The sequence below is a fragment of the Notolepis coatsorum genome (genome assembly GCF_963971535.1).
Source record: "Notolepis coatsorum genome assembly, chromosome: 17".
NCBI lineage: Eukaryota > Metazoa > Chordata > Actinopteri > Aulopiformes > Paralepididae > Notolepis > Notolepis coatsorum.
The window spans coordinates 87,194,214-87,217,647 of NC_140181.1; the positions used below are offsets into that span (position 1 = coordinate 87,194,214).

Sequence of the window (23,434 nt, forward strand, 5' to 3'; positions counted from 1 at the left end):
AAGTGTTGAGTGCTACAGTGTAGGTTAGTTTATTAGGACAAGTGGTTAGTTTATTAGGACAAGTGTTTAGTCCCTTATTTGAGCCGAATCTGGGTTTAACATGATTTGTGGCGCTCCCTCTGGTGTTGTGATCGTGGTATTCACTGACCTTTGGGAAGTATTTTGACATGTACATGGGTACCTTGGTCGTGTAGTGTATCTTGTAGACCAGGCCCATTGCAAGTTGCTGTACTCTGTCGTCTACTCTAAGCCATCCTAGGTTGTCAAAGTGGGCAGGGGTGAGGTGGGTTCTAGGAGTAAGGTCAAGCAGTAGTCTGACCAGTTTGTTTTGAGATGTTTGTAATTTTGTTTTTAGCGCCTTTGAGGTGCTTTGGTACCATGAGGTGCAAGCATAGTCGTAGTACCCTTGAATGAGTGCTCCAGCCAGAGTCTTCAGGGTATTCTTGTTTACCAGAGAGGAGATCCGGTACAAGAATCGAGTTCTGGTGCTAGTTGCTGGTGCTAGGGCAGAGATCCAATAAACAAATGTACCCCTCTACACTGTAAAGGGATATAGGGACGTGACAAAACAAACTTGAAACTTGATCTTGGTTGCAAAAAGAAACTGGTGATTGTAATCAAATAGCAGGTCATTATCGTTGAAATCGTGTCCAATGAGCTGTGTCATTGTGCCATATTGTATAGGAAAACACAGAATGCTATGAATTGAATAGTAGAATGCTTGACAAGGTTATACCTGCTGGGTTGATATTTCTGAGTGGTGTGTATCATCCTAAGCAACGCCCACTCTGAAAAAGAAACTACCAAATATCAAATCAAGCAACGTTTCTAAGCTTGGCTGTCACAGCTCATGGGGAATGTAGTGCGTGATAATTGAATCGCCTCGTGAGTTTACATCTTGCACTGACCCTAAATGAAAAATGTTGGACTATGTCAAGTTAAGTTAATATACATTTGAATTATTGTACAAACACGCATCACGGTTTGTATTCGCTTTTTGATCATGTGTTTGGTGGAATGTAAAAACTACAACTCCCATCACACCGTAACCAGGAACAGGAAGTATGATGTGCTGGAGAAACATAGACTACTAGGAATCGTCGACATGGAGCTACTAGTCTTTTCTGCAAACAATCTTTGCATTTGTGTTTGAACACATCGTGTAAGGATGACAGGCATCAGCTGTGGACTTTACGTGCTGATCTTACTCCTATCTCTAAATTCGTGCGCATTGGAGCAAGTAGAGAGAGACAACTCTTTGAAACTGCATGGGAGAGATGACGCTGGAAATGATCTGGATCCTAAGAGTATCGATAATCATGAAACACTAAAGCACGAAACTATAGATACAAACGACCAGCAGAAGGATGGGCAGCCGATTAGGTATGACGGTATGTTTATATTTGATCAGTTGTAGGGTATGTCCTCATCATATCCCCTACCAGCTGGCAAGTGCTCATGGCTTTTACGCAACGCTATGTGGCATTTTAACATGACCCTGTTCACGTTACCCAATCTTTTGATAATTCAAAACTTATTTTTCAGTTAGTTAATGATGACTGGTGACTGTAAAATCGTAAACGAGGCTAGCTATCATACTTTAACGGTGCTGTAAGTGGTATTTTATTTGGTTAAAATTAACTCTGCATTCCGACAGGCATCAGTCCATCACTGATATAGGGTGTTTCTTTGGCCAGTACATATTGGATACATTGGGAATGGGATACTAGAAAATGTATCTTCAGTTTACTGCAGATTGGAGGGACTGGGAGACCCACGCTACTGATACCAAACAACACTATCAGTGATGGCTGTCGGAATGTAGAGCTATTATTTTAAGACTTACAGCACAGGTCTGCAATCATTCTGGTAGTGTAGTTTGCTGTCTGTTGACGAAAACAATCTCTCCCTTCAGCAAGCCAAATGGCACTGATAATTCCACCAATGGCACCCTCCACTTTACAACCACTGTTACCAAGGCGACGACCCCAGTACCTGTACCTCCAAGCCCTAAGCCCATCCTGCCTGTGCAGACCGGGGTCGAGGCCCAAGAGGAGGAGCAGTCCAGTGGGATGACTATATTCTTCAGCCTGCTGGTCATTGGTTGGTAGTCTTTCTTTATTTCTCTCTTGGCGGGTACTACGTTGTAATAATAATAGAACATAGAACAAAGTGCAAGTAATAATGATAATAGTGATAACCTTAGTATTAGTGGGGGACCCTGATGTAAACAAGACAAACGTCTTTCTCTGGTCTGCATCCCCTTAACAATTGTGTGTATTGAGCCGTACTGTATTGTACCCATTCTGCAATCTGTTAAATAAAGTTTTCATTCATTCATTCATTCATTCATTCATTCATTCAGTGAGTGGCAGGTTTCAATTAGACACAGTAGTAATAGAGATGATGAATACGATTTGGACCATGTTTTATACCATCATCATGATGGTATACATGGTCCAAACCGTAGTAACACACTGCACCAGACTCTGTGCAGTGTTTATTATTAAGAGTCAGATTGTCCTAACAGTGTTTATTATTAAGCGTGACGTCAGATAGTCCAAACAGTGTTTATTATTAAGAGTCAAGATAGTCAGTTTTCAAGTTCACCAGCCGTTAGTTCTCCAGCAATTGGCAGCAGTCCATGCCCACGGTTGTGGAGCCTGATGACTACCGGTTAAATTCCCGCTCCTCCCAGGCAGCATGTCGAAGACACTTAACCCCTGCTCCCGATGAGCAGGTTGGCACCTTTCATGGTTGCCTCCTCTGTCAGTGTGTGAGTGAATGTGTGAGTGAATGGGTAAAATGTGAGGAACAAATCGTAAAGAGCTTTGGAGCGCTATATAAATGCAGCCATTCACCATTTACTCCATATGGATGTGACCTGCATGGATCCTCTCTAGAGCAGTAGCTCTCAAACCTTTTCTTATCAAGGACCCCCAAATTGATGCACATCAGGACGTGAATCGTATGATATTGGTCACTCTTCTCCTTGGGCTTAACCTCTAGTCAATGAAATTATAGTGAAATTAAACTACTCGTCATATGGCTGGGGACCCCCTGGAACCCTTACAACGACTCCTGGGGGTCCCTTGACTCCACTTTGAGAACCACTGTTCTCTCTTTTACTGTCATACTATATCATTAGCAGATTGCCAACATCAATACATTCTAACCATTTCTCAGACACTATTATTTTATTATTATTATTATTATTATTATTATTATTATTATTATTATTATTATTATTATTATTATTATTATTATTATTATTATTATTATTATTATTATTATCAAATAATAGCATATACAGTGTTAGGACTGAAGAATGCGTAGCAACAGCATCATACTATTTATATAGTGTTTATTAGGGATGCACCGAAATTTCGGTGGCCGAAAACGTTCGGCCGAAAATGGCCAAAAATGGCCTTTCGGCTTTTGGCCGAAAGAGTTTTTTCACCGAAAATATGTCACCGAAACAGAAACAACCTGTAACCTAACGCGTGTTGTTGTGATGATGTTGCGCTGTTTCTATGTAAACTCTGCGCGCAACGTGTCCAATAAATGCGTCTTTAACATGCTTTTATATCCTTATTTACTATATGCCCGTCGCGGTTAATCACTGAGTGATCTAATATGCATATTATTCAGAGCGAGAGGGGGGGGGGGTTGTGTTTCTCACATTGACTCTGTCTGTCGCGCGTCTACTGTGCCGAGTCAAGGGAGCACATTCAGCTGGGGACTAGAAAGGTGCGCTCAGTAGAGCACAGATGTCCGCTGCGCAGCCAGAGAAAAGATGGAATTAATGTACTGTATGCATTCAGAAGTGCTGAATAAATGTTTTATGGACCCATAATAGTGATTATTTATTATTTAAGTTAAGTTTTGCCATAATCATATATTTTTCCATAATTATAATGTTCCACAACATTGGTAAAAAAAATCTATTCTATGAATCATTTTCGGCCTTTCGGCTTTCGGTTTTCGGCCAACTGTTTTTTATTTTCGGTATCAGTTTCGGCCAAGAATTTCCCATTCGGTGCATCCCTAGTGTTTATATGTTATCTTATTGTCCCCTCAATTGTTCCAATGAATCCGCATTTATCCAACTAGTCAGCGTTGCGTGATCACAAGCCAGCCAGAATGTTCTGGTAGCTTTCAGCAATCTAAAAAGAGGATTTTCTTTTATGGACTAATGCAGATGTCCCCACAAAAGTGTTGGCCTACAAGGACAGGATGAGGATGGAAGGAATGCCGACAGTTCTGAAAACGACCACCTTAGGCTTCAGACGCACCTGTACATGTTTTATGAGACAATTTTGTTATAAGACGTTTGAGCTACTTTGACGTTGTATTACTGCAGCGGTCGCCGCGGCTGCCAAATACTCGACAGAGGGATGGGGAACTAGAACTCATGCAGCAGTCTGTGCTAGTCCCGGGCAGGGCTAGACTATGATATTATTTAAGTACAAACGTGGTACCATGGCTATACATAACTTTTACCTCTGCAGTAAATTATTCATACAATGGCCGGTACTAGTGGTGCACGATATATCGGCCGATATGGTAATTTTTTTACACATCGGTATTGTTCCGATATCAAGATAGGGCCGATATAAAAAAAAATATATATATATATATATATATATATATATATATATATAATTTTTTAATTCTTTTTTTAAATTTTCTTTTTAGATGTTTTGGTCTTAAATAGTTTCGAAATATCAGTCATTTCTGAGGCGGCTGGGTGGTGCAGCGGTCTAAGCGCCCGTCACCAACGTGTGAGACACCGGTATCGAATCCGGCTGTCATCGTTGCCTCCGGCTTGGGCCGGCCGTCATACTGACTCAATTGGCAGAGTCAGCGGGAGGAGAGGCGATCTGGTCGCTGTAAACAGCGACTTCTACAGGTCGGTCAGGGCGCCTGCACAGCAAGGACAGGAGATGTCGTGGGTAGTGTGAGCCTCCCACACGTTACACCTCGCCAATGAGAGTCCGCGCTGGCAGGTGAAAAAAGAAGTGGCTGGCTGACTCCGCATGTATCGGAGGGGACATGCGATAGATTCTTCGACCGACCAATGAGGGGCACATGCGAGCAATGATCAAGACGGGGGAGGGGGAAATTGGCACGACTAAATTGGGATGGGAGAAAAACAGAAAAAGAAGGAGAAAAAGTGGATCAAAAAAAATCAGTAATTTCTGAAAATAAGTTACAAAAGTAATTTTTTTTTTTTGGAAAATAGCTCTTTATTTGATTATCATAAAAAAGGGATTATATACAGAGATATCGACATCGGTAAATATCGGTATCGGCCAGAACAGCAATATTAATATCGGTTATCGGTATCGGCCACAACTTTCACATCGGTGCATCACTAGCCGGTACCACAGTAAAACTGAAATGACCGTCAAACTACCATGATACCTTTTCGTAAGGGTTATTCTATGACATGTGTCAAACTCAAGGCCCGCAGGCATGTCACGCGAGAGCTTAAAGTGTGTATGATTGTCTTATAATAAGTCTATGCTGCTTTAAAGCTAACAATGACCCAGTTGGAACTGTGAAAGTGATTACTTGAATCAAGGATAGAAGCTGATAAGATAAATGTATTATCTGTGCATTATCTGAGTCTCACTTCAGTTTACAAGGTGCAGCTGAAAAGAGACGGTTTAAATGCAAAGAGAGAGGATGCCGGGGGTGGGGGGCTGCCCAAAATCAGACATTTCTCATTTTAATAGTGGAATTCAGACATGGCTATGTCTAAAAAAAATAAAAATGCAAACCTACCATTTCTAACAGGAAACAAGCTTCCTGTGTTGCCCTGGCAACGGGCAATTTTATCGTTACAATGCAGCAGGTACACAGTATGATATACGTGTTTGACGTATAGCAGGATGTGTGGGGGACTGAAGGTAACACCTGTGTCTCCTTGCATCTTTACGAAGAAATATAGAACAGAAAAACTATTTCCACAGCAGTGCATTGTAGACATTTTCTGAGCAGGGTTAAAGAGCAAATAAAAAAAAATAAAAAAGATTTTCCTATCACAATATGTAATATTTGTAACTTGAAGTAATATAATAGAAGTAATAAATACAGAAACAGTTATTTAAAAATATGTAAAGGAGTAGTTACATTTATTTTACATTACATTTACATTTATACTGTCTTTGGCCATTTGAGGGCAACCATAATGCTGATGTGGCCCTCTGTGAAAATGAGTTTGACACCCCTGTATCTATGATCATAGAGGAGCCCTTGCATATCAACATGGCTATAGTTTAGTGTCATATTAACTCTGCCTTCATGTCAAACAATTAAGGCTGTCAAAGTTAACGCAGTATTAACGCATTATCGCCCGATTCTATTAACGCCACTATTTTTTTTAACGCATGATTAACTTTTAAGAAAAGAAAAAAAAACTTTTTTTTACTTTTTTTTTTTTTTTTTTTAACTAGACTTCACTCAGGTGTATTATTGATGCTCTCATTGATTGTGTGTGTGTGTGTGTGTGTGTGTGTGTGTGTGTGTGTGTGTGTGTGTGTGTGTGTGTGTGTGTGTGTGTGTGTGTGTGTGTGTGTGTGTGTGTGTGTGTGTGTGTGTGTGTGTGTGTGTGTGTGTGTGTGTGTGTGTGTGTGTGTGTGTGTGTGTGTGTGTGTGTGTGTGTGTGTGTGTGTGTGTGTGTGTGTGTGTGTGTGTGTGTGTGTGTGTGTGTGTGTGTGTGTGTGTGTGTGTGAGTGATATATAGAGAGAGAGGGGTGTGAGAGAGATGAGGAAGGGGCAAGAGAGAAAGAGAGCTGGGAGAGGGTGTGTGTGAGAGAGAGGGGGGGTGTGTGACTGATTACTCAGCCCTTGTGTGGGTGAATGTAACAAGTTCCTAACGTTTTCTTTCCCCTATTATTTCATGCACACTTTATTCATTGTTTTAAATTATTATTTTCTTTTAAGTTATTTTGTGCATCACTCTGTTTTGAATTTGATGCAAATTTGCAATGCATGAACCTTTTGTGTTAAATGGCTGCATAAAGCAAGCATTTGTTGACTCATGTTGATAAGAGTATTAAAACTTGGAACTTGAAAAAGATCTGTTTAAGGTAGATAAAAAAAAATGCGATTAATTCGCGAGTTAACTATGGACAATCATGCGATTAATCACGATTAAATATTTAATCGATTGACAGCACTACAAACAATATGAGTAAGGGGGTTGGGGGGGGGGGGGCAGCAACTATTTGGAAAAGGTAGTGATGGTAATTGGGGGCCTCTTCTTGCTTCACCGGTAGTTCACCACCAGCTCCTTGGTCTTGCTGATGTTGTGCTGGAGGTCGTTGATGTCAGAGCCGTTTATAGTCGTTGAGGGCGCTTGGGCATCCCTTCTTGGGCACCAGGACAATGCATGAGGTCTGCCAGAGTTGGGGCACCCTCTTCAGCCTCGGGGGGAGGTTGAAGAGGTACTGGAATGGTTCTGCCAGCTGCCCGGTGCACCCTGGGGTTGGTGTTGTCTGGTCCTCTGGTCTTGAGCACCCTGGGGTTGGTGTTGTCTCGTCCTCTGGCCTTGAGCACCCTGGGGTTGGTGTTGTCTGGTCCTCTGGTCTTGAGCACCCTGGGGTTGGTGTTGTCTGGTCCTCTGACCTTGAGCACCCTGGGGTTGGTGTTGTCTGGTCCTCTGGTCTTGAGCACCCTGGGGTTGGTGTTGTCTGGTCCTCTGGTCTTGAGCACCCTGGGGTTGGTGTTGTCTGGTCCTCTGACCTTGAGCACCCTGGGGTTGGTGTTGTCTGGTCCTCTGGTCTTGAGCACCCTGGGGTTGGTGTTGTCTCGTCCTCTGGTCTTGAGCACCCTGGGGTTGGTGTTGTCTGGTCCTCTGGTCTTGAGCACCCTGGGGTTGGTGTTGTCTGGTCCTCTGACCTTGAGCACCCTGGGGTTGGTGTTGTCTCGTCCTCTGGTCTTGAGCACCCTGGGGTTGGTGTTGTCTGGTCCTCTGACCTTGAGCACCCTGGGGTTGGTGTTGTCTCGTCCTCTGGTCTTGAGCACCCTGGGGTTGGTGTTGTCTGGTCCTCTGACCTTGAGCACCCTGGGGTTGGTGTTGTCTCGTCCTCTGGTCTTGAGCACCCTGGGGTTGGTGTTGTCTGGTCCTCTGACCTTGAGCACCCTGGGGTTGGTGTTGTCTGGTCCTCTGACCTTGAGCACCCTGGGGTTGGTGTTGTCTGGTCCTCTGGTCTTGAGCACCCTGGGGTTGGTGTTGTCTGGTCCTCTGGTCTTGAGCACCCTGGGGTTGGTGTTGTCTGGTCCTCTGACCTTGAGCACCCTGGGGTTGGTGTTGTCTCGTCCTCTGGTCTTGAGCACCCTGGGGTTGGTGTTGTCTGGTCCTCTGACCTTGAGCACCCTGGGGTTGGTGTTGTCTCGTCCTCTGGTCTTGAGCACCCTGGGGTTGGTGTTGTCTGGTCCTCTGGTCTTGTGTTGTCTGGTCCTCTGGTCTTGAGCATCCTGCGGTTGGTGTTGTCTGGTCCTCTGGTCTTGAGCACCCTGGGGTTGGTGTTGTCTGGTCCTCTGGTCTTGAGCACCCTGGGGTTGGTGTTGTCTGGTCCTCTGGTCTTGAGCATCCTGCGGTTGGTGTTGTCTGGTCCTCTGACCTTGTTCATGTTGATCCTGGAGGCCTGCCTCCGCACCGGGCTGTTAGTGATGGTCGGGGGTTCTCTCCAGGGGGCCCTCAACAGCCATGCCTTCCTGCTTGAAGCCTGTTATTTTCCTGAAATGAAATATCCCTTTAAGCACTGTGGTTGTCCATGATGATGATAGCCCCTCGTGATGTTATTTGCTGATCTGATTGGGTGCCACAAGTCTAGGGTGTCATAACTCCAATTAATGTTGATCTGTTCAGTTGTGTTTTCAGAGAGAGAGAGTCTCCCGACATGTGCTGAATACTGAATGATACCCATGATGATGATAGCCCCTCGTGATGTTATTTGCTGATCTGATTGGGTGCCACAAGTCTAGGGTGTCATAACTCCAATTAATGTTGATCTGTTCAGTTGTGTTTTCAGAGAGAGAGAGTCTCCCGACATGTGCTGAATACTGAATGATACACTTTAGAACAGTGGTTCTCAACTGGAGTGCCAAGGCGCCTTAGTCAATCAATGTCAAACAAACAAATATCATATTTTCTAGCGAGCCTACGGGTGTATATATATTACTTTTCCCAATCATAATGAATGCTCGGTGTGTTCGCTCATTCTATACTTTATATCAGGGGTCAGCAACCATTTTGACATGGAGTGCCTGTTTGAAATATAGTTGTAACTAGTGTGCCTCAACAATATTCCATGCATCGTTTTTTTCTCATAATCAGGTATTTTTAATGATAATTTTTACATTATTACATCATTATTGTTATTATTAACAATATTATTATGATGGTTGTATCAACCCTAAATCTGAGTTGGGGGGGGGGGGGGGGAATGCAATGCAGACAAACAGCTGCATACAGTGCGACCATTTCACTCACATTTGCCCATTCATTTTTGGACACATCACACACCATCGGTGTGCTGTCATAGCTCCACCTACAGGCCTAATGGAGAACCCCAGGAGAACACCAGGGCCCTATTCCCCGTACCTGGTTTAACTAAGTCGATCAAAAGTCCCATTATCCAGATTCAATTAACCAGATGTTTGAATCCGCGCTTTCCCTGTTCCTCGAATGTGGATTCAGTCTCGTTCATTAGAATTTCAAACCAGACTTGATACTCAGGATCAGTGCGCGCGGCCGCTTCAGTTGAAAAGACAGCAGGTGTCGATCGCAGAAATCCTGATTTTCTAACGGCATTGATTGATTGATTGATTTAAAACTTTATTAACAAGATTGCAGAATGGGTACAATACAGTATGGCTCAATTATAGCCTCGCAGACAAGTTAAATGCATAATCTATAGGCACATTTTAAGTCCTTTATTACCCCAATCAATCAGATTATATTTATTTAATAGGCTTAATGGATGAATAATCAAATGAGATCTTGCTAGCGAAAATAATTATTTCAACTCTTTCAGAATAAGTATACAAAAACAAGCCCAAAGATAGAGTATATCTAATTGATACGAATGAATAGATACTTATGAGGATATCTCTACTGTATGCGCTTAGGTATCATGTAATATAATAAATACATCGTTCCTAAAGTTTTCAGGCCGCGACCCCCGAAATAACGGTGTCAGAGAGCCGCGACCCCCACTATTATATAGAGGTGGTTGAACCATGCAAACGTTCACACGCACACATATGCATTGGAGGCTTTTAACATGCACAATAACTACACAAAATAACACAATAATCAAACAACCATAAAATGAATACATATAGCGTGTTTCATTTAGAAGGCTATAATGTTCAACTCACCTAATGAGATGGATGCGCATAGTCTGGGTTTAATTTTGGAGACAGCGACTCTGAGATCATCCTCCACATTCATTCAGACGTGATCTGTACTTATTTTTTATATAAGTCAGTGCAGATAAATTTTTTTTCGAATAGGTAGGTATAGCTGTGCCGCGTATTCCCCCTCAATTGATATCTAGTCGGCATCGGAGGTGGGCAGCGAGCTGGGACACATTCTCCATCAGAAACAAGCGCGCCTCATCCCGCAGCTCAAACAGGTGTCATGCAGTATGTAGGAAATCCATAGGCTGAATATGATTTATTATCAGCATTTATTTGACCAGTTTAATGTATTTTAATTGTTTTTAATTATAGGCCTATTTCACACATTCTATGAAATCAATACATTCTGGAAATCATCTCGCGAAAACATTATTCAGAATGGTATAATGGGATCAAATAGCACCTACGGGAGGCTGCAATTCGAAACTGGCCCCCGTAAATGTCCAAACACCCCCTCCCACCCACCCACCCACCTCCTCCCAATGTACAGTTTCCGCCGCCTCGTATATATATTTTCTGTTAGGATCTCTGTTTAACAGTACTGTATATTTGCATATCTTGTATGTCACAAATGTAACAGTACTGTATATCTGTATGTCATGTATGTCATAAATGTCATTATGAATTGAAAATGGGGGACCCTGATGTAAACAAGACGAAAGTCTTTCTCTGGGTCTGCATCCCCTTAACAATTGTGTGTATTGAGCCGTACTGTATTGTACCCCATTCTGCAATCTGTTTTTTATTTTTTATTTTTTATTATCTTTCTTCCCCTCCTTTTTCCCGATTTTTCTCCCATCCCACCCTTCCTGGTTGTTGCGTACTTTCCCCTACTGTTGGTCCGGGAGACCGGAGACTGTCACATGCTTTCCTCCGACGCATGTGCAGCCTGGGGCAGGCCAACCTGGCCGCGCAGGTTCTCACCGGGGAGAGTGTAGCGTGTGGGAGGCCACACTATCTCTCCTCAGATCCAACCCTCGCTGAGCAGGCGCCCCGACCGAACTGTAGGGGTCGCTGTCCACAACGCCCAGGACCCACCCTTCAGCTTCCCACCCCCTGATACAGCCAATTGTATCAGCGTGAGAGGACAGCCAAGCTGATAGCAACGCCGGGAGCTGGATTCGAACAGGCGAATCCTAGTGTCTCCCGGTGTTGGTGACGAACGTAATCTCCGTGCGCCACCTGCCCCCCCTCTGCAATCTGTTAATACAGTTTCCAATCAATCAATCAATCAATCAATCTCTGAGGAAGGGAGCTGCCATTTTGTTCCGAGGGAGTGGCCAGCTTATATCCAGCTAACTCAACTAAACCTGCCCACTATGGCAGGTTCAAACTTTTCGATCTGTTGCCATAGTGACTTAGAAAATCCGACGTCGGGGAACGGAAATGTCTGGCTTAAATCAAGCTATGCTGAACATTATCCAGCTAACTCAGTTAGCCAGGTACGGGGAACAGGGCCCAGGATGTGAATGGAGGGTGAATGTGAGGTATATCGTGTAAATAAGTTTTGATTGATCGCAAGACTACACTGTAAAAAAATAAATAATAATAAGTTACCAGAACTTAAAAATATTGAGTTCAGTTACTGTGCATTAAGGTTTTCAATCCATAATAAGTTAACAGAAAAATAAGTACACAACCACATTATTTCAACCTAATAAAACTATGTTTATTGTCATTGCTTTAAGAACACAAGTTGACTTGGTAATACTCACATTTGGAGTAAAAAAAATGGCTTTCAACATGTGCAATGTTCAATGAAATAGAAAAATAAATAATAAAATGTGTTGATTAATCCCACTGGTCACAATGGTGACCGTAATAATGTTTTTGTTATAAGGCTCTGCAAATGTTACTGAATGATGTAGCAATGTATTTCCAGCTAAATTGAAATAATAAACAAATAAAGGGTCTCAATTAAATATGTGGTAGTAAAAAGAACCTGTGGGAGGATTTCAACAAGATAAATGCGACAACAGTGCGACAACTACAAAAAGAAAGGCCACTCCAGTCTTTAAATGAGAAAATAACATTAAACTCATTCAGCCACACCAGTCTACCTTTGGGAGGCTGTGCTGTAAAGGAGAGCTCGCAGGAGAAATACTTCCATGGCAGACAATATCCAGGTGACTTTTATGGGGAGCATTTTATGAGTTTGGTTTGAATAAGTAACTCGAGTTTGTCTTTTTGATTCTCCAAGGAAGAGGGCTACAATAGACCTCTCACGCGCTCATGTCATTATGACATCATAAGCCCCGGTGCTTTCCCCCCCGCCTATGGCAGAAATGTGGTCTTTTCCTTTTCAGTTTACCAGTAATGTTGTCCTTGATACCTCATGCAGGGTTAATGGGAAAATTGCGTTTCACCAAAGGATTTTATGGTCCAATTGTTAAAAACCAAATTGCTGGGTAGCGCAGCGGACTAAGTGCCTGCCTACCACCGCAGAGACAGTGGGATCGAATCCAGCTGTCAGCGGTACCTCCGGCTTGGTCGGTCGTCCAGTGGGTGAGAAGCCGGTGGGGTATGTATCCTGGTCGTTGTAAACAGCGACTCCTACAGGTCGGTCGGGGCGCCTGCTCAGCAAGGAAGGGAACTGGGGGAGGTAGTGTGATCCTCCCACGTGTTACACTCCCCCAGTGAGAGTCCTCGCTGTCAGGTGAAAAGAAGCGGTTGGTTTGATTTGATTTGATTTTATTGATGGATTAAAAACACACAACAAGGATCCAAAGGATAACATGAGAGAGTAAAACCCTTATTTCCGTCATGGTCCCAGGGCTGTTAGGCCACAACAAAAAAAAACACGACAATAACACAACACTCATACATTTAAAACATTATAAGACTAACCTATCGCTAAAATTGTATACCCCACAATAACTAAAAACTGACAATAACACAAAGCTCAAACATTTAAAACATTAAAAGACTAACCTATTGCTAAAATTGTATACCCCACAATAACTAAAAACTGATTGGAAACCCATTCAAACTATAGGGGGCTATTCTTCTATTCTGTCCATGAGCCACTTCCTGACGCTTCTCTTGAAGCTGTGGAGGCTCAAGCTCTGCTTGATGGGGAGAGGCAGCTTGTTCCAATCCTGGGCTCCAGAGAAAGTAAGGGAGCATTGGCCCAGTTTCGATCGGAAAGAAGCAGGCTTCAGGTTTGCTATGCTTGCTCTAGTTCTGTGGTTGTGGGATTCGTTGACCGGGGTGAAGTAGTTTTGGAGGTATCTAGGGGACCTTTGGTTTATAATATTGTGCACTATGTTCAGTCTGAGCTGGGTAACTCTGGCCTCTATAGGAAGCCAGTTTAGCTCCTGGAAGTGACTCCTCCCTATGTGGGTGCGAGGGCCAAGACCCATCACCACCCTTACTAGCTTATTTTGGGAAACCTGAAGCTTCTTTTTTATGTTCACTGACAGGCCCTCGAACCACGATACGCTACCATAGTCAAAGTGGCAGAGTACTAGGCTATTTGCTAATAGCCTGAGGCTATCTCTGCCAAGGAGGTTGGCTTTCCTAGCTAGGTACCTGGTGCGGGCGTTGACTTTGCCCAGTACTTGGGAGGCCATAGCCTCCCCATCTAGGCTCCCGTCTATCATACAGCCTAGATACTTCGCTTTTTTTTTGCTGTTTTAGGGTTACAGCTCCTAGCTGGATATTAAACTCCCGTGCTTTCCTGAGCTTGGGCTTGGAGGCTAATAGTACTGCCTCTGTTTTACCTAGGTGAAGAGAAAGCCTGTTGTCCGAAAGCCACCTGCTGACCCCTGCAAGTTCTTCACCTAGCATCTGTTCTAGTGTGTTCTGATCCTTGTGTGAGACTAGCAGGGCTGAGTCGTCTGCAAATAAAAACAAGTTACATGAGCATGCTGCTGACATGTCATTTATGTACAGTAAAAAAAGGAGAGGTCCTAGCACACTTCCTTGTGGGACCCCACATACAATGGGCTTGGCCTCTGACATAGTGCCACTGACCTCGACCCGCTGCACCCTATCAGCAAGGTAGGAAGAGAACCATCTGACCACTGTCTCAGACATACCCAAGGCCTTAAGCTTGGAGAGCAGTATGTCATGGTTCACTGTGTCGAAAGCCTTCTGTAGGTCTAGAAGAACTAGCCCACACAGCTTACCTGAATCTATCTCCCTCCTGATACTGTCTGTAAGATAAAGAAGACATGTTTCAGTAGAGTAAGACTTCCTAAAGCCGGATTGGAGGTCGTACAGGAGGTCATGGCTGCTTGCATATTCCTGGACTTGTTCATGGACTATCTTCTCTAGGACTTTGGATAACACACTTAAAATTGAGACTGGTCTATAATTGCTGGGGTCAGATTTGCTCCCTTTTTTATATATAGGGATGACTTTGGCATTCTTGAAGTCGGTGGGTACCTTGCCTAGTTCCAGGGAGAGGTTAATAATATGGGTTACTGGTGGAGCTATAACTCCGGCTGCATCCCTCAGAAACCTGGCACTGATGCCATCTACACCTGTGGCCTTCTTGATTTTGAGCTCACCCAGCATCGCAGCCACTTTGACTACTGACACCTTGCTTAAGGAGAACGAGTTTGCCTTAACCCCTCGTTGGCTATAGTAGTTGGAAACAAAGTCATCACCAAACTGCTCTGTCTTGGGAGGTAGGTTAGAGACAAGCTTACCTGACTCCACATGTGTCGGAGGAAGCGTGTGGTAGTCTTCACCATCCCAGACCGACGGTAGGGGGTAAGTGCGCAACGACCAGGAAGGGAATTGGCATAACGACTACCATTGGGATGGGAGAAAAATGCGGAAAAAGGGGGGGGAAAGATTTAAAAAATAAAATAAATTGCTAACACTAAATGACCGGATGTTGCAGAGAATGCACTTACGCTGGTGACGTCTGTTGATCTGATCTGCAATGCTAAGCTAGTTTTGGCTAGCGATTCTTCCTCCTTTTCTTTTTTTAACTGCCACCTAAAATTCTAAATCCACTGCCTTATCGGAGAGAGAAATGTATATTAGAAGGCTTTGTTCACAGGAACACAGTCTGCATGAACCACGGACGAAGCTAGGAGCTATGATCTATTAATAGTCCATTAATTTTCCTAGAGCAGCAGCACAGACTGGAGACTCAGGAGCTGCCGGAAAATACTTCACTCATGAGAGGTGTTTTGGGATATTCATTTATCTTTATATTTTACACACATTCACAGAAAGTAAGGCTGAGACGATATGCCATTTGGAAGAATCGATAAATCGGGACAAAATCATCGATAAATATCGATAATTTTATTAGTATTTCCTTTTATTAATTTATTTTATATAATTTTTAATAATTATTGTTATTATTTAAACAACAAATTTATGTTTATTTTGCAGCAATTCTTTGTGGTTGCCGCCATCTTTAATGTTACAGATTTCCCCATTCAAAACTACCACAGTGATCCTTCTCATTTTATAGTCTGTGGTCTCTGGATGTGATGGAGGAGTGCACTGCATATTGAATGCACAGTGCAGAGTTGCAATTCAACTGAATTTACATGAAATGGGGATGTTTTAACTAAAACATGCCACAAGACCTAGTATTTTAGTATACTATAAAGTATTTAAAAAACAAATACAAAATTATTTTTATTTTTTTAATAAAATTCTTTTACGCAAAAAAATCGATAAGTGATGCCACTTATCGATTTCTCGCAGTTATCGATAATTGTCGATAAATCGATAAGTGGTCTCAGCCTTAACAGAAAGAGACCAATAATAGGCTAAATTATGTATGTTTCTCTAGCCTGAATTATGTACCCTCCGACTGCAAAGTTAGTTTTGACTTAGAATATAATGACTTAAAAGTCCAGAAATGTAACATTCAAATGTACTGTTTCATAGAGGTCTATATCACGTCACTGTAGCATTAAGGCTTTAGGGATTAAAAGAAAGTTGGTAAACCAAGAAGTATCTTCCTCTCTCTTGCTCGAACCCACAATTGCAAAACAAACCTTTTATAGTTGCACTTGATAGGCTTTGACTGTCGCAATAGAAAGCAGCGGTTCTATTTTTAAACGTCCCCTCTTTTATGGACGGCGCTGCCAGAGATAAAGGTGCTGAACGCAGAAGAGATGGCCTGGCCTAATTGCGACTAATGTGTTAATTAGTGGTTTATTATACTATGGAGATGTCACCGTGGCGGCACGGTGGTGTAGTGGTTAACACTGTCGCCTCACAGCTAGAAGGTCCTGGGTTCGATTCCCGCTTGGGGACCAGGTTGCCGGGTTGCCAGGTACGCAGGTGGGGTATCTCTCGGGCCCTTCTGTGTGGAGTTTGCATGTTCTCCCCGTGCTCGCAAGGGTTTTCCCTCCAGAAAAAGAGATAAATAATGGAAAAACATGCAGAACAGGTCGCTAACGTTGTCGCGTCCCTGACGAAGACGGACACTTGGATTGGTCCCTGGGGCGCAGCCCACGCCGCAGCCCAAGTTTGCTCCCAGCTGCCCTTGGGGGGGGGGGGGGGGGGGTGATAGGATGGGTCAAGAGCAGGGAGGCATTTCATCGGGGACTCAGTGCATGTGTTTGTGTGTGTTCCTGTGTGTTGCCCCTCTCGCATGTGTGTTAATCTGCACGACAATGAAAGACTTCTTCAAAAGACAGAGAGGAAACTCTGCAGGTCCAGCACCTCCACCTCCAACGTGCCTGGATTTGTCAATTGATGGAACAGCTCTCATTCTCCTACAAACACTGCAGTTACCGGTATATAAAGGGTTAACCTTCTGTCGTGTGGCAGTGAAAGGGTTAACCGGCTGTCGTGTGGCAGTGAAAGGGTTAACCTTCTGTGTATTGTCGCAGTGAAAGGGTTAACCGTTTGGTAGTGCGGCGGTAAAAGGGTTAAAGATAGACGAACATTATTAAAACCATTCCTTTCTTTGTATCTGGTCATTTGTTTGACGTTTGTATTCATAGAATGATATAACATTAAGTAAATCATTCATTTCAAACCTTTATTTAAACTCGAAAGGCAACTGAGATTCATGTCGGACTCGTGTACATACAGAAATAAGCATAAAAAGGCATATAAAATCACACAGCATATACAATCATAACAATAAGACGACTAGGCGAGACAAAAGTAAGCATAACAATCAATTAAAATACGTACAACTTGATTGACAAGATTTTAAAACTCTGCAACAGAGGGGACATGGATTCTGGAAATAGGGAAGCATAGGCTAGATATTGATTCATTGCAGGATAAATGTCTCCATGAGTGAAACAAAGTGAAACATTTATTTATGTAATCCTTGGAAGTGTTAATTTGATATTAATGATGTGAATTATTGTACATGCTATCATGCAGACTTGTATGGGTTATATTTAGGTGTATAATTAAGCAATAGCTCATGACAGGCCATGGTATATGGTTATTATATCACAGCTAAGGTGCGTAGTCCTTAGCTGTGATATAATAACCATATACCACGGCCTTTCAGCTAAGTTGTTCGTCAAACAATGTCGAACTTGAGTGCTACAGTCTTGAGTGCATAGTAGTATAGACATATTAGCATAGTAGGTAGTAGTATAGGCACTGTAGATTCCTTAGTAGCACAGTGCATAATATTAAAAGACGGTACGAAGGTTCGTGTTTTTATTTTATTTCCTTTATTTTCTTCATATCAGATATTGAGATATTTCAGATATTGGTTCCTTGGACCAGCCAGGGAGACAGGGGTGGAGTCGACCTGCAGAAGCTCTAAAGTGGAGCTGACTCTTTATGGGCAAAAGCTTGTCGAGCCACGTCTCCATCCTGTGACCATGATTGATTGATTGATTGAAAACTTTATTAACAGATTGCAGAGTGGGTACAGTACGGCTCAATACAAACAATTGTTAAGAGGATGCAGACCAGAAAAAGACTTGTTTACATCAGGGTCCCCCATTTTCAATTCATCAAGACTTATGACATACAGATATACAGTACACTACTATTTCATCATGACATTTGTGACATACAAGACATATACACAATATACAGTACTGTACAGTACTGTTTAAGAGAAGGAGATCTTACAAGAAAAATATATACATTCGAAGGGGAAGAAACTACATTGGAGGGGGTAGGGTGGGTGGGTGGGTGGCGGGGAGGTTTGGACATTTACCGGCGCCAGTTTCTAATTGCAGCCACCCGTAGGTGCTCTTTGAGAGTAATAAACCGTAATAAAGCATCAGTGCTTTCCGGGTGAATAAAAGCATGATGTGGTAGAACATTAAGCACAAGTCTCCAGGGATTCAAAGCAGCCGCTATGCACTTTTATTTCACCACAGGTTACTGTCAGTCACATGCTTAACCCTGTAAGGTTTTAGATTGACGAAGTGATATTACCAATGGCTTACCAATTAGGCTCATTCACTTTAAGGTTCACGTGAAACACGTTGTTGTTTTGTGTTGGTACTTTATGACCACTCGACTAGGTCAGAAAAGGTCGGGTGCAGAAAATACTATTTCCGACATACATTGTAATAAATGGGCCCACGTCTATTTACAGTGACTCCAAGACTGTACCTTCCAAGTCTACACTGTTTAGCAAAAGCAATGGATCAGTACTCCGTATTTTCTGATGCAAGTTCCGGACTCGCAATCAGTACCGGCAGTGAGAGATGTGGCACCGGGCCACCCATATTGTCAACAAGGCTGGCTTGAACAAAGTTGCTGCGGATATTAGTATTTCCTCAAGTCGAGTGTAGACTAAATAGACTTGGGCCCAATCCCAATTCCCTTTTCTTACTTGCATATTTCTTTTTGTATTTAATTTTTTTATTATTTTTTAAACAAACATATAAACAAACATGACAACACACAATAAGATATACAAGCATTAATTAACACTTTAATCGCCATGGGTTAAATTCATAATTTACCATCCCTCGCCAGCTCTATTTGTCTTTGGAGAAGTTCCCCTTCTTTGCAGGGCTATAACCTTTTAAATTCTATTGCTACATTGCCATTATTATGGCCCATTCAATGTCCTATATGTATTGTTCAGGGTGTAGCAACGTTAAACTTTTTCATTCACATATTCATACTAAAATATGGTCTCTAAAGTATAAGTATGTTTTTATCGTTTTCTGCAGCTTTCTTCAGAACGTGATTTATAGCCCTAAATGCATTATATTGATGATGAAATACAGTTTGGTAGCGATCGGCGCGAGATGAAAAATTTCAACTGGACGTACTTCTAGAATGATCTACGTATGATCTGATGATGACCGGATGGGCGGGGGATCGTTTATAATTCCGTGGGCAGCGTTAGATGATTCATCCAGAGTGGGTCATATGTTCATCATAGCAGTTTATATGAAATAAGTTAGAAAATAACGCTGAATCTTACCGTATGTTCCTCGCGCCGTTGGACGATCAGCGTGGAGTAGACCGTTTTTCGATTATGGGATGTTGATCCTGATTAACCATTTCCAGGTTGTATAATACTATATACGTCCAAATAACGTTGTTTATTGAGTTAGGGCGAGCGATTGATCATCCAGTGTGTTGAGATGGAGTCCGGCTACCGATCGCGAGTGCCCGGAGCACATATGGATGGGCACTTCCTGTTTGGCGCGCCCCTCCCTCTTGGCCGATCTGTCGATCGGCCACCAGATGGCGCTCTCGAACCGTTAGACAGTTGAGTGGAGCTCACCAGTACATATCAGGGCCCCGGAAAGGAAATATGATTTCGATGACAGATTTTTGAAATATTGACATCAAAGACGAGTTACGGCGTCTTCGGCAGAATGAGCATGGCTAGGAATGACGTGTAAACTCGTCCACGGCGATCATAGTGTTAACAGTGCATATCCAATGAAATCACCATTTAGTTAAATGTCTTATACAGGATATACCCCTAATACCTGTTATCTAGTACCCTACACACATATGCTCTAGCTCGTACCCCCCCCTCCCGGACCCCCCATTGGATAATCCATCCATTATAACTTGTTCCTACTAGACACTACCTTTATATGCTAGCTTTTATTCTCTCCACCACTTCTAACCACATTGTCATTTTGGATTCATTGAGACCCAAAATTCTTGCTGTAGATATTTCTTGATAAATCACATCGAGATATGTAAGAATCCAGACCTTCCGGCAAATTTTTTCCGGTTGAAACCATTGTGATGCACATTTTTTCCGGTTGAAACCATTGTGATGCTATCAGCTTTTTAGCCACTGTGATACCAGATAAAACCAATCTCTTTAGCTGTGGATGTACTGCACACTGAAAGACATCATTCAGCAGTAATACAGAGGGGTGTACAGGTATATTCAGAGTTAAGAGATTTGATAATTGTTGGGTCACTTCTTTCCAGAATATCTTAACTGGTGGGCAGTCCCAGTACATGTGCATAAATGTCCCCTCGTCCCCATTTGTACATAAGGAGCATTTGGGGTCTTGTTTAAGACCCATTTTGTTCAGTCTTATAGGAGTTAAGTATGTCCTGTGAATATAGTTAAGATTGATTTGTTGATGGTCCGGGTTCCTTGATGCAAGTCGAACATTTGCCCATACTCATAGCCAAGCTCAGGGACCTGGGCTTGGGCTATGACCTCTGCCAGTGGGTCTTGGACTTCCTGACTGGCAGACCCCAGGTGGTGAGAGCAGGCAACTGCACCTCCTCATCCATCACCCTCAACATAGGGGCCCCCCAGGGCTGTGTTCTGAGTCCCCTCCTCTACTCCCTGTACACACACGACTGTGTGGCTCAGCGGAGTAGCAATACAATCGTCAAATTTGCTGACGACACAGTGGTGGTGGGCCTGATCTCTGCCAACGACGAGAGGGCCTACCTGGAAGAGGTCAAGGTCCTGGCGGGATGGTGCCAGGAAAACAGCCTCTCCCTGAACGTCAGCAAAACAAAGGAGATGATTGTGGACTTCAGGAGGTCGGGGGTCAAGGACTACAGCCCCCTCAGCATCGACGGGGCACCGGTTGAGAGAGTCAACAGCTTTAAGTACCTCGGAGCCTACATATCCGAGGACTTGACATGGACCACACACATTAACAGTGTTGTGAAGAAGGCACGACAACGCCTCTACTTCCTCAGGCGCCTAAGGAAGTTCCAAGTCAGCCAGAAGATCCTTAAGAACTTCTACTCATGTACAATAGAGAGCATCTTGACCGGCAACATCACCTCCTGGTTTGGGAATAGCACTGCACAAGACCAAAGCAGACTACAAAGAGTGACACGTTCAGCCGAACGCACAATTGGAGGGGGGCTCCCCACCCTCCAGAACATTTACTACAAGCGTTGCAAGGGCAAGGCTAAGAGAATCATTAAAGACTCCAGTCACCCGAACAACTGCCTCTTTGAACTGCTGCCGTCAGGCAAGCGATACAGGAGTCTCAAGGCGAGCACAGAAAGACTCTGAAGAAGCTTCTATCCCCAGGCCATCAGGCTGCTAAACGAACAATGAATGAACACTACACAACAACAACCACCAAACGCACATAGCACACACATCCACACACACACACTCACTTTAAACAAACACACTGTAGCACCCACTCCACACACTTATAGCACACACCCACTTTAAACAAACACACTGTAGCACCCACTCCCCACACTTTATATTTATGGATGAAGGATTGCACTACAACTCGTACACCTTACTGTAAATTGTACCTAAAATTGTACCTCATCCCATTTCTGCTTTGCACTAGATAGTACTGTACATTAGTACACTGCATAGTATTGTGTATTGTATATTATATGGTAACTCAGAACATTGTACATATGTCTATACCGAACACTGTGACCTCATTTTCTTCTTCTAAATTCATGCTATATTATGTTATTATGTTATTTGATACTATCTTGTCTAGCACAGTCTCTGGAGCGTAACAGTAAGAAGCATTTTGTATGAAAGTATTCTGTACTTCTGTATGACAACTATTAAAGAACTTGAACTTGAACTTCTTGCCAGTCAAAATCTATCTCCAGGTCTGGTATATCCCTCCTCCAGACTGAGTCTAGATGGAGGGTTTCATATGAGGATGTTAGTAATTGATGATAAAAATCTGAAACAAAACCTCTCGATGTCTCTCTTTCATAGAAGAATTTGTGGTATCTGTGGTGTACAATTGGTATCCTTAATTGAACACCGTGAGCCTTCAAACATGCCAATAACTGTGCGTAAAAATAATATGTGGACTTGGTGAGATTACATTTTTTGCGTATTTCATCATAACTACAAAAACCCAGTTTGTTGAAAACATCTCCTAATGAGTGTATGCCTTGCTTTTCCCATCTAGGGAATCTTATAGGTTGTTTTCCAATAAAGAGTGCATTATGATTATGCCATTTCTGTGGGATAGAATATTTTTTTTGTGTTTCACGCCATATCCGGATCGCATGAGTAATTATGGGGCCAAATTTCCGTTCGCATTGCTTAATTGATCATTTGGTGTATACTGTCCTTCAGCCTATGTGGAGCTACTATATTTTCTTCTAAATTTCTCCAGGATACTGATGCTTGGGGATCAAACCATGTTGTCAGTGGTCTTAAAGTGTACGCCTTAAAATAGTGGTAGAAATCTGGAAATGCCATACCACCGTCTGCTCTGTTTCTCTGTGCGGTGGATCTTTTTATAAGTGGTGGTTTGTTATTCCAAATAAATTTGTATGTGGAGGAGTGTAATTCTTTCCAGTAACCCTCTGGAGGGGGTAACGGTAGCATTGAGCTGAAGACGTTTATTCTAGGTAGGACGTCCATCTTAACTATTGATACCCGTGCCTGTACTGAGTTTTTTAGTTTTGACCACCCGTCAAGGTCGTATTTGATTTTGTTTTGGATTTTTATGTAATTGTGCTTCACCGTTTGGCTTATGGTAGGGAATATTTCAACTCCCAAACATCTAAAGTGTTTTACCATCGGTATCTCTCCTGGGAGGGTTATATTTCTTTTTGCAGGGGCGTTAAGTGGGAGGAAGGCCGACTTCGGCCAATTTATCCTAAATCCCGATAAATCTCCAAA

At 42.9% G+C, this 23,434-nt stretch overlaps 1 protein-coding gene across 1 annotated transcript in view; it reads left to right on the plus strand.

The window, feature by feature from the left end:
• Positions 1 to 1,083: 1,083 nt before the first annotated feature.
• Positions 1,084 to 23,434, plus strand: part of slc9a8 (solute carrier family 9 member 8) — an 84,177-nt gene continuing 61,826 nt past the window's right edge. Inside the window, exons 1-2 of the mRNA XM_084333116.1 lie at positions 1,084 to 1,383; positions 1,916 to 2,103. Of these exons, the coding sequence (XP_084189242.1) occupies positions 1,169 to 1,383; positions 1,916 to 2,103 (403 nt within the window). The 5' untranslated portion in view covers positions 1,084 to 1,168. The remainder of the gene's footprint in view (positions 1,384 to 1,915; positions 2,104 to 23,434) is intronic.